The sequence below is a fragment of the Microcebus murinus genome, chromosome 1, assembly GCF_040939455.1.
Source record: "Microcebus murinus isolate Inina chromosome 1, M.murinus_Inina_mat1.0, whole genome shotgun sequence".
NCBI classification, from domain to species: domain Eukaryota; kingdom Metazoa; phylum Chordata; class Mammalia; order Primates; family Cheirogaleidae; genus Microcebus; species Microcebus murinus.
Genome location: NC_134104.1, coordinates 42,494,186 through 42,506,461, shown reverse-complemented (window position 1 = coordinate 42,506,461; position 12,276 = coordinate 42,494,186). Strand labels below are relative to the sequence as shown.

Genomic DNA, 12,276 nt, shown 5'->3' with positions numbered 1-12,276 from the left:
GAGTTGTTTTGGTGAAGTAATTAGACAAAACTCTAACTGGAGTGGTTTTGTGAGAAGATGGTGAGTACAGACAGCTCTTTCATAAAGAAGTAATGGGGGCAACATATCAATACTTTTCCCAGAAACCTTATACAGAAATGTATAGTATCTGGAAAGGGATAAATATAGCATGTTTATAGACTGACAGATATAATATAATTAGTGATGTATCAGAATAACACTATTGATATCAGATAATATATATCATACAATGCATAATTTATGTTTCTTACATTTCAATAATTTCCAAAATCTTAAATATTCTTCCCTCATTATCTTCTTTAATTTCATTTCACAGATAATTTTTACAATCTCTCGCCCAGCATAACATAGTCTGCTAGCTTTTCACTTATAATTTTTAATACCATTATGTGTATATACACATATGTATGGGTATTTATCTATGTATATATTTATCTATGTGCATATATACATACATACAAGCATATACATATGTATATAAACAAATAGATACATATATAGCCTCTATTATGAGACAAAATGAGAGAGGGTTGAACTAAATTATCTCTTCTCCCTCAGACTGTTGCTAACGAACTATAATCCTTTTTTATAACCTGTCTGGAGATTTGCTTTATTCACTAGGAAGATAAAAAAACCTTTATATATAGGTGCTTTGCTTATATATAGGTGCTTTATATATAGGTGCTATTCCTTATTTCCACATGTCACTAATCATAAAGTGGATCTATTTATGACCAGTTTTTCTTTACTGAAAAAATATGTTTAATTCATTAATTCAAACTATTCACTAATTAGCAGGTTAATGATGTTGGTTTTCTTCTGTTACAACCTATTAGAAAATTTTGTTCATTGGTTCATTTTCCTTAAATATTTCTGCCTTATTTTTTTTCAATTTTGCTAATCCATACCATACTCTACAACAGCCAAATTTGTCAAAGATGTATTCATTATAAAAACCAAAGAATCTTACATTATTATTTACTTTCTGTTTAGATAATTCTGATAACTGGACAGTTTAGGCTCACTGAGAGTTTTTTCAATGCAACATAAAAGTTATCAAAAATTTAAAAAGCAATTTTGACCACTAATCTAGGTCTGCCCAAGGCAGCATTGTCTCAGGCCATTAAGAAAATAGAGTAGCCACATATGCTGAAATTGCTTCATAGTTTCCAGGAAGATGGACCCATGAATTCCTTTGAATTAATAAATATATACTGCTGGAAACAATGACTTATTTTCAAACAAGTTAAATAAAGCACAGTTTTTTGCCAAGTATTTATTTTTAATGCCTAGCTTTGTATATTTAGCTCTATTTATAAACTTTATAAGTAATATTTCAAAAATCAACTAATTAGGCCTTATGGAAACAGATAATATAAACCATGTATTGAGGTATGATCATTTCTCTCAAGGAATTCTCTCAATGCTAGGGAAAGAATAATAAAACATACACCCTTGAAACAATAATTGTAATATAATAACAATGTGACAAATGCTGTAAGTCGAGTATAGATTACTTTTACATTTTTTCTGTTAAAAATGACCAATGAAAATTATAAACAATTAGAAATGCCCTAAAGTTTAGAAATACCACACTTTCATTAACTAGAGGTATAGAAATACAATATTTTATCACTAGCTCTTATATATATGCAAAATAATTATGCAAAATATATATACAAAGATAATTCCTATTTTTTATGTACCTATTATTATAGACTTTCACATGCCTGGAGTACTACCTATTGCTTTTCTTAAATCTTGTATTTGAAAATTAACTTTATTTATTAGTTTTCAAATTATATTCCTATATTCAAAGTTTAAATTATTTTTTACATTCTTCATGTTTATAAATTCTGATTACTGCTAGGCAATTATATCTTTTAAAAGTCTTAACTGTTTATGTTTTAAAATACATTAGGTATACTTGTAATCATTATGTGTAACCTCTCTTTATAGAATGGCTATCACCCTTCTTCATCACAATGCATTTCAATATTCTGAATAGAGATTCAGAACATTTTCAAAAATATAGAAAATCTGAAATTTAGTTTTATTTTAAATTTTGTGCTTTCGTTTCTTTTGTTTTAATTGACATAATAACCGTACATATTTATAGGCCATAGTGTGATGGTTTGATACATATATACATCATGTAAAAATCAGAGTATTTAGCATATTCATCACTTCATACATTTATCACTTCTTTACATTGAGAACATTAAAAATCCTCTCTTCTAGCTATTTTGAAATATACAATACAATAGGCAATAGATAAATGGATAAAGAAAACATGATACATATATACAATGGAATATTATTCAGCCATAAAAAGAATGAAATCCTATTATTTGTAGCCACATGGATGAACCTGTAGGACATAATGTTTAGTAAAATAAGCCAGGTACAGAAAGACAAATACTTCATGATCTCACTCATTTGTGGAATCTAAAAAAGTTGATGTTATGGAAGTAGAAAGTAGAATAGTGAATATCAGAGGTTGGGAACAAAGAATGAATAGTCAGAGATAGGTCAATGGGTACAAAGTTACAGTTAGGATTAATATTAACAAGTTCTGGTGGTCACTCTATTTCACAACAGGGTGACTGTGAAATTTAGGTTTTGAGATTAGTCTTAGAAAAAAATTACCTTCTAAGGTTTCTTTGCTAATCCCTTTGTCTGTATCTCTAGAGTCCTCCCAGAGTTAGGAAATGCACATATGAATGCTTATTACTGTTAAACTTTCACTTAATCAAAAGCAATATTATAAATTTCTTTGAGCTTGAGGTATAGAGAAAAAGAGAATTGTAGTAGTTACCTACTATCATTTATATATTATACACAAAAGAGCTTTAAAATGTTGATATAAATTTTTATAATTTAACCTCATAATCATAATGGATTCATAACAGTTAATATTCTTTTTTCTTTATATAAAACAGACACATAACTTTTTTAAATTAGCTAATTTTCATGCTTTAAAACCATTAACATTTCAAATATATTTCTGAAAAGCCAAATGTTTGTTACTGGTAGTTTTAAAAAAACAACAAATATATGTTAAGTTCAAAATGTGGACTAAATGTGGACTTTTTAATGTATTTAACTCTGGGGCCCAAAAAGACAAATTGCCATAGGAAAAGAATCTTTCTACTTAAAATATATGTTACAAATGAATATGTTGTTTTCCTAGAAACTTTTCCAACCTGGCTCCTATGGAGCTGCAGCATGTACATCCAGAGGAGAAGTAACATCAGGGTCTGGTGAGGTGGTCTCTTCAGTGCCTTCTTGAATTTTCCCCCCTTTTAGCAGTGTTGAAAATGGGTCTGGAAAAGCATAGGAAAGCTATATCAAATTTTCCTTAGGAGGTTTTTTGCATACTGTTTTAGCAACTTTGCACAGTGTAGGTGCTATATGGTATGACATTAAATATTCATTTTCACTAATGAGTCCTCCCATGTCAAATTAATAATATCATCAAGTTAAATATAATTATATTGTATTAAATCAAATTAGGATATATTTGAAAATACACATTTGTGAATTAGATTAGAAATATCCTTAGATGTGTAGTTCTAACTACACATACGCATATGCAATTTCTAAGGAAAGCTCAACTATTTAGGATGTTATCTTTTATACAAAATGAAATATGTTTCAGGACAATCTGGGAATTTTGATATGCCATCTTTATAGGCCATATTTTAAAAAATAATTATTATATGTTCTTATACAATCTAGAATATATAAAATGAATTGCCTAATAAAAATTATTTTCATGTATAAAACATAGAATATATGTTACATATACATATATTTATATAGCAATTACATATATATGTAAATGTTTAACCAAAATTCAAATATCAAGAATTGTGGTTTTAATCTTGAATGAAAAATATAGTATTGTATCCTGGAACTATATATCATTCTGAATTTGTTCAAATAATTTGTTTATTCATAATTAATTACAAATAAATCAAATGTATTTTTATAAAATCAAATATATTTTTATTTGATTTTTCTCCAGTATTGACTATCTGATGGGTAAACTATGGATAATTTACTTATAAATTCTTTCTAAAATACATAAATTTTGTTAATCTGAGTATTTTCTTCAGGTTTAGTGAAAACAAATATAGTAATAAATATTGAAAGAAGACAGGTTGCTAAAACAGTAACCATTAATCTAAATGTTCTTAGTGTTATGAGATCATTTAAACTTGTAGAAGAGTTGAATAAACATTAGAGAACCAATACCATTTGAATCCTTATATTATGACTGAAAGTGAATATAAATTATAAATAGTATCACTTCCCTATGTCTTTATGGTGCTAGTGTATTAAAAACAAATAATGAAGACTAAATTTTATAATGCTAGAAGCAAAGAAAATATTTAAAGCTATCATGTTTAAAGGACTTTTGTTTAACCTATGTTTTTATATTTAGGATTGATAGTCCTTTAGAAAAAGGATATTTGAGTTATGTTATTCTTTTATGGTACTTAATTTGCTAATACTTCAGTTACATTGGTTTTCCTAATTGCTCCCTCTTAATTTATAATTTTAACTAAACTTCACGAATACTTGAAAACAGTGTAAAATAACATAAACAATATAAAGTAATTTTTACAAATATTTGGCTACCCACTTACCATATGACTATGACATAGTTATGCACAGGATAAAGTTTAATTATTTAGTAAGTAATTTGTTTAATAAAACACAAAACCAGTAAAAATACATACTTCTACTTGATGTATTTGTCTTATCATTCTAGAATTCTATATTTATTTCAAAGCCATAGCTAATAAAATAATAAGGTATTCAGAAAAAAATAGGTCTGAAAAATTACTTATAGAAGTGGTAATATACAACTAAAATTAGAAATACCAAATGTGTTAAATTATTTCTTTAACAAAAATGGCAGAATAAGAAAAATTTATCATAAATAATAAACTTTAAAAACAGAAATGAAGATTAAAATTACAAGGCAGAAAAATCTGATAGAAATTGACACTAACCTCTCAGGACACTTAAGTTAAAATCAAAATAATGTAGTCAGTCAAAGTGAAGTAGTCTATTTACAAACAACCTTCTTTCTGGCTTAAATATGAGCATATTTTTTATTTCCCCTGTGAGTAAAACCCATTAAAACAGGAAAATGTATTCCACATTTTAAAAGAGAAACTCTATTAACAGCTTATTTTAGCATAAACAATATTGTGGGGAAAAAAACCCTATGACTTAACAACAAAAACTTCAAAGGTAAAGGTGTTCGCCAACATGATCCTGCAGGCATTTATAAGAAATTATTTAATACTGAATAATCAGAAAACCTGCTCAAATTGAAAGTGCGGTCAGAGATAGCTCTCTGTGACAAAAAGTCTACAGATAGAAGACGGGATGTCTTTACAGTTGCAACATAAGCACATGAAAACTTTCCAATTTATCTACAAAAATAAGAATTCATAAACACTGAAGATACTAAAGTTAAAACACAGAAATATAGTAATATTAGTTTGATTTTTAAATGGGTTCTCACAGATTTGTGGCCTACAGGTTGTCACTTTGCACAAGGAAGCCAAATTCAAAAGACTGAAAAAAGCAAATTGTGGAAGAAAACAAAGAAAAACATAAAAAAAAATATGCTGCTGAACAAAAGTACAGTACATGGAGAAACATTTTCAGAGAGAGAACACATAATGCCAGCATATTCTACAGGTGAAATTAATGAAAGCTTCACTTTCCATGAGTCAGTCATTAAATATAGGTTCTAAAAGCTGCAGGTGTTACAATGTACTGAATGTCTGTGTCCCTCTAATTGTCACATGTTTAAACCAATCCTCAATGTGATGATATTTGGAGATGGGGTCTTTGGCAGGTGACTGAGTCATGAAAGTGAAGCCCTAATGAATGTAATTAGTGTCCTTATAAAAGATACTCCGGAAACTTACTTCCCCTTTCCACCATGTGAAGACATAACAAAAAAACAAAACATCCAAACAAACAAACAAAAAGGCCATGTATGAATTAGGAAGTAGGCCCTCACTAGACAACAAATCTGCTAGAACCTTGATCTTGGACTTCCCCAGCCTCTGGAACTGTAAGAAACAAGTTTCTGTTGTTTATAAACTATCCAGTTTATGGTATTTTTTTTTTTACAGCAGTATAAACAGACTATGGTTTTGTAACAGGAGAATACTGACATATTAGCATATTATTTTCTCTTTAGAAGATTACGTTAAATAATTATATTTTATGCACATATGTACTAATTGATAGTAGCAAATATTTACATGTGAAATATCAAATTGTTTTAAGGTAATTTAATTCAGGATATAAGTGATAGAGTATGAGCTGCAGCTTTAAGGAAGAAAGGTGGAATTTTCTACGAATATTGGATCCTCAGTGTTAATATGAACAAACAGATGAAACAAGAGAATGATAGCAAATTCATGAATACCATACTATTGAACCAAATGAGGATTAACACAATTAGCTGACATTAAAATATTTTAAATTTCCCAATGAGAATGGAAGGCAACAGAGGATCAATGAAAGACCACTCGTAAGGTCACATGCAAGGACTGAAACTAAACTGAATTTAACAGTAGCATACAGAATAAAAGGGCAGGTAGATGAAAAAATTACAGTAACCAAAGAGGATTCCTTGGTGGAATAAATTTTAGAAAATCTATGGCAATCAAATTTAAAAACTGTGCATGTGTTTGTGCTGAATTGTTTATTTTTATAATTGAAAATTATTTCAGTCTTTACCATGGGAATACTACAAAGGACTGAATGTTTGTATCCTTCTCCCCTACTACCCAAATTTACATGTTGAAATCCTATTCCCCAATGTGATAGTGCCCTTATAAAGGGACCACAGAGAGCTTTTTTTTCCTCTTTCCCCCATGCGAGGATACAGCAAGGAATGGGCCGTCCACAACGCAGAAGAGTGCCCTCACCCAAACCTGACCATGTTGGCACCCTGATCTCAGACTTCCAGCCTCCAGAACTGTGAGAAATAAGTGTCTGCTTTTTATAAGCCATCCAGTATATGGTACTTTGTTATAGTATAACAGAGGGAATGGCCTGAAAAAATAGGAAAATTATTTTCTGTCTCTTTAAAAACATCCTCCACTCCTTTTTCAGAACTCAAACCTGCATCTCTGCCTCAGGCCAGTGGTTGGGAAGGGTAGGGTGATGTCTTTTGCTCTGTGTGCTACAGGAGATGGCTCAGCCCAACCTGTCAGATGGAAGTCCTGGGTACAGGTCACATGATTTTCACCAGGAAGATGGGATGAGGATGGGACAGTCAGGATCATCAACTGTAGTTGAATAGCAATTGCCTGAAGCTGAGAACCCACCTTTTTAAAGCTCTATATTTCTGATTATGAGGATGATTTCAGACATCAGTCTCCATCCTCCTCATTAGCTGGCAAATTAATGAACTTCTCTTTTCTTCTCCTCAAACCACTTATTCTCCTTCTTCTGATGTGGCCAAGGACAAGTGCCAAAGGACAAGTGCCAAAGTTTAGTTAACAATAGTGGCCCAAATGGACTAAGACAAACACCTACGAGGTATGATGTATTATATGCCTCCAATTTCAGTAAAATATGTCATGGGACGTGTCTCTCTCTCCCTCTGTCCAGTGTACATTTTAGGTAAGAGTGACCTACAGTGAAAAATGTAATATGTGATAACAGGCGAGGATTGTGGTAGAAAAATAGGAAGATTTTTCTGTTGAGTTGCTATCTTAGTTCAGGCTACAATAACGGAATACCACAAACTGGGTGGCTTCAACAATAAACATTTATTTCTCACAGTTCCGAAGATTGGGACGTCTAAGACCAAGGTGCTAGCAGATCCAGTGTCTGGTAAGGGTACTATTCTTGTTTTGCAGATGGCCATCTTCTCATAGAATCCTTACAGGGCCAAGAGCAGAGAGAGAGAAAGTAACCTCTCTTTGCATAAGGGCAATAATCTTATCATGAGGGTTTCACTCTCATTACTTAATTATTATTTCCCAAAGGCCTCACCTTCAATTACCATCACATTGGGAATTAGACTTTAAGGTATGTATGGGGGATGGCAGGGGGCACAATCATTCAGTGCATAGCAGCTGCCACTGCAAATACTGAAAACCTCTCAGTAAATTTCCACATCCAATTCTCTGTGTCTATTCTTGGCTTAATAAGGGGCATAGGTAAGGGATGCTTCAGGAGGTAGAAATAAAGCTAAGCCCTTAAGTCTTGGGAATGAAAACACACAAATCCGTCACCTGCTCTAGTCCCCATTAGGAGTCTGCTGATTGAGTGCAGCAATACGCCTTGAACCCCGGGAATTTCCTACTCTAGTTATTCCACTCTAGAGTGATCACTCCGATTCACTCTTGACAAACTAACTGCTTTTCTGACCTAAAAATAAATTTAAAAACTATTCTAACATTAAATTTCATTTCATTTTATGTCATGATATTCAAGATATTCAGAATGGCTAAAAAAGAAGAAATTAGAGTAAATATATAAATAAAAACATCTACATATGATATTGGAAAAAGTGCAAGTAACATGAAGCTATGATACGATGGCAACTTGGGAAAAGGGGAGCACCCCAAAAAGAGTCTCAAAGAGTCAGAAAATAATACTTAAAACACAAACTTCACAGCTCTATGATTTTAAATGATGTTAAATGATTTGATGTTAGTCAATTTAAAAGATCGTGGAAAAAACTACACTGGGATATTTTCAATTTCTGATAAGGGTAGAATAGCTTAGGTTGGGCTAAGACTTCTGCTAATAAGAATAAATTCTGGAGGTGGGACAGAATGAGATTACTTGAAAGAGGCCTAAAGGAGACAGAAAGTAAAGGGGACACCCTTGAAAGAGGAGACCTTTGAATGAGAAGTTTCATATTTGAGACAACGCACCCACCCTCCCTGGAAGGCATGCCCCTGTCTTCTCTTCATGTGAAGGAGGGTAGTGGCAGGAGGAAGTTAAAATACTCAAGCAGAAAGCTGCAGTTTTATTGATCCTGTTGAGGAATCAGAGGTTGGACTTTTTGGCTTATAGGGCAATTCCAAATTGGGGTGGAGGGTGGGGTTATAGAGGGGGAGCCAAGGAAGTGTGAGTCCCAAAGATGCATGTTCTTAAACATTAGCTGACCTCTTAAACTGCCTTTGTGCTGAGTGATACTAAAAGCAGCCCAAGGAAAACAGGTGAAAGTCTGAAGGAGCTTAGTAGAGATTTTAGCACCCCAACTCCTAAGGGAGATGAGGGTTTGCGTTTCAAGTCCCATCAAATCCAAGAGGCTTTTTGCAAAGTTTACACTTTTGAATTTTCCATAGATATAACAAAAGAGCTATGTTTTCAGAAGAAAAACCTTATCTCCTGACTAAGGAATTGTTTCCACAACCCAGTAAAAATCAAAATAGACTGAAATCATCCTAACAAAGCCTAAACACAAAGCTGCAAAAAGTCAAGGTGATCTGTGAACAAATTAACTGACTGCTAGAAGAAAAATCAAAAGTTTTCAGAGGAAAATGGACATATCCAGAGTTTCTAAATATATCATCCATGATGTCCAATGTCCAATAGAAATGAACTAAATGTGAAGAAACAGGAAAATGTGTCTCATTATAAAGAGAAAAAATAAACTGTCAACTTAAACAAACACATAAATTAGATGTTGTAGAGGAGAGGACTTACAAAATCTATGATAAATTTCTTAAGGGATCCATAAGCGAAGATGATTAAAATGAATGAAGATATTGAGATTTTTCAGGAGAGATATGAAAAACTATAAAGCACAACAAAACAACCAATAAAATCAATATGAAATTCTGGAACAGAAGAATACAATATCTGAAAGAAAAAAATCCATCAGCTAAAATTGAAAACATATTGTGCAAAGGAGAAAAAAGAATCAGTGAACCTGAAACACAGGTCAATAAAAATTATCCACATTGACATATACAGAGGAAAAATAATGCTGAGAAAACAAAAAGAACGTCAGTGAACTGAGGACCAAAATGAAGATGTCTTGCATATATGTATCTGGTATTCCAGAAAGAGAGGAGAGGGAGATTGGGTATAAATACTGTTTAAAACGATAATGACCAAAATTTTCTAAATTTCATCACAGAGAAACACACATATTTAGGAAGCTCAGTGAATTCAAAGCAGGGTGAAAACAAAAAACAAAAACAAAAATATTGGTTCTTTTTAAATCATGGACTTTGGCGATTTTAATTACAGATGTGACCTGTTATGAAACCAAACTAAATAATAATACAAGAATCATTTTATAAATGGTTACAAAAGTGGTAAAGTTATTGGAAGAGAGTTTTGTTACTAAATTAATAAGGGTATTGAATACTGGATAATATAAAGCATTTGAGGTTAGTATAAAGCATCAAATTAAAAATGTAATAATGTAATAATAAACTTAAAATACTTACAGAAAAGTATAAATGTAATAATTGGCCAAAATAATGCTAATGATATGGCTTCAGTTTCCTTTCTTTTTGTACATTTTATAAATATACTTTTAAAGCATCACTGTTAGTATATGCCATTCCTTTTTTAAAATCACTTGTAGATACTGCATTGTTTTTTGTTGGTGTGGCAGAGTAATATGAAGATATAAAATCTTTCTAACAAAATGAAATACTTAGCTGATGATTAAAACTATATTAAATACTGAAGTTCAAAACCATACATGGAAAACATCTTAAAAGTAAGGGTGTGGGAGAAGTTCTGAGAACTAGTAAATGGCATGATCAGACAATTTACAAAAAAAGAAATAGCAGTAGTCAATTCCAATAATTAATTAGAAAGCAAAAGATTAAAAATAAAAACATTTTAGCCTATTAAATTGACTAATATAATAAAAGCAATATTAATGTCATATGGTGAGTTCCAGAAAACAAACTTAGTAAAATGTGGGGTTGCATCATTGACAAATTTATAAAATGTGCAGGATGAGCTTGCTGCATAAAATGGAAACTGTTCCCCAAATGTGTAATATCCATATCTGCATTATTTCAAACAATCTTACTGTAGGTTTTCAAGCTATTAAAGAAAAATTACTAGCTGTGGTGAAGTAGATTCTTATATGGCCCTAAATAGAAGTGTATGGATTTCATGCTTATTATTTGCCAAGTAATTTTTGCACACTTGGTATCCTTGTGATCAAAGCACATAAAAATCTCAGTCCTTGAGTAACTTACTTCTAGTAGTGATATGTACCAAAAGCTTTCTAATCAGATTATTTGGGTGCAAAGAAAATTTAATTTTAAGGCTTACTGAAATACATAGTTTAAATTTTTATTGATCCTTACCCAGTTCAGGTGGCTGACTACAAACGCATTTTGCAAAAATTCTTTCCTTGAAAAAAGTTACTTGCATAAATTCAGCTGTTTCAATAAAACCAAAGTGCTAGACAAGGTTGTATTTGCGTGTGTAAATAGGTTTATGTATTTTGAAGTGGGATACGTAAATAATAAAAATGCCATAACCTTCAGATATTCATAAAATATTGGTAAATAGCATTATTTTGATGTAACAAGTCCTAAGCTTATTTATTCTGTACTATTCAGTGACCACATTACCTTAATTTACTTCAGAGCCTTTTTCATAAATTGTTTAAAAAATTGTCATAAAATACCGTAGTAATAAAGCTATTTCTTACAAATGATGACAACTATGGTATGGTCATTTCCCGTTACCTAATAAGATAATCATTACAGTATTATTTATGGTACCCCAAACAAATTATATATCCATACTCTCTCTCTTCTCTGATTCCTCAATTCACAATTAGTGAATTGAGTGTATTAAGTGTATAAAACTTACTTCCAATATCAATTTGACATTTATAGTCATAAACTTATAAATTTCATTACTAAATTTTTCTATTCCAAGAAGTTTTCAATGTTTTATACTGTCTTATACTTCCATAATAATTTGCAACTTGATAGGGAATCTTTAGTACTTTCTCACTTCTTACAAGGTGTTAATGAAACCATACAATTACAAGAAAATTCTGTTATAAGTAATTTCATTTGCATAACTTTGGAAATCAAAGTAGAGTTAGACCAATTCTAAAAGCCACACTATTTGCTCTCTAGATATTTGCTTGTGGTAAAGTCTGTATTCGAAAATATGAAAATACTTAAAACTAAGATTTTTGTAAACATCTTTAGCTAAAAAAATTAATGGTGGGTAAATAAAGGTCTGCAACTTTTG

At 31.1% G+C, this 12,276-nt stretch overlaps 1 protein-coding gene across 7 annotated transcripts in view; it reads right to left on the bottom strand.

Moving 5' to 3' along the window:
* EPHA6 (EPH receptor A6) overlaps nt 1–12,276 on the bottom strand; it is an 881,667-nt gene that overhangs the window by 757,226 nt on the left and 112,165 nt on the right. Inside the window, exon 3 of one of the 7 annotated variants that reach the window (XM_076001084.1) lies at nt 3,228–3,347. The exons of the other annotated variants lie outside the window; for them this stretch is intronic. Within the exon in view, the coding sequence (XP_075857199.1) occupies nt 3,228–3,275 (48 nt within the window). The 5' untranslated portion in view covers nt 3,276–3,347. The remainder of the gene's footprint in view (nt 1–3,227; nt 3,348–12,276) is intronic. 7 annotated transcript variants of the gene reach the window in all.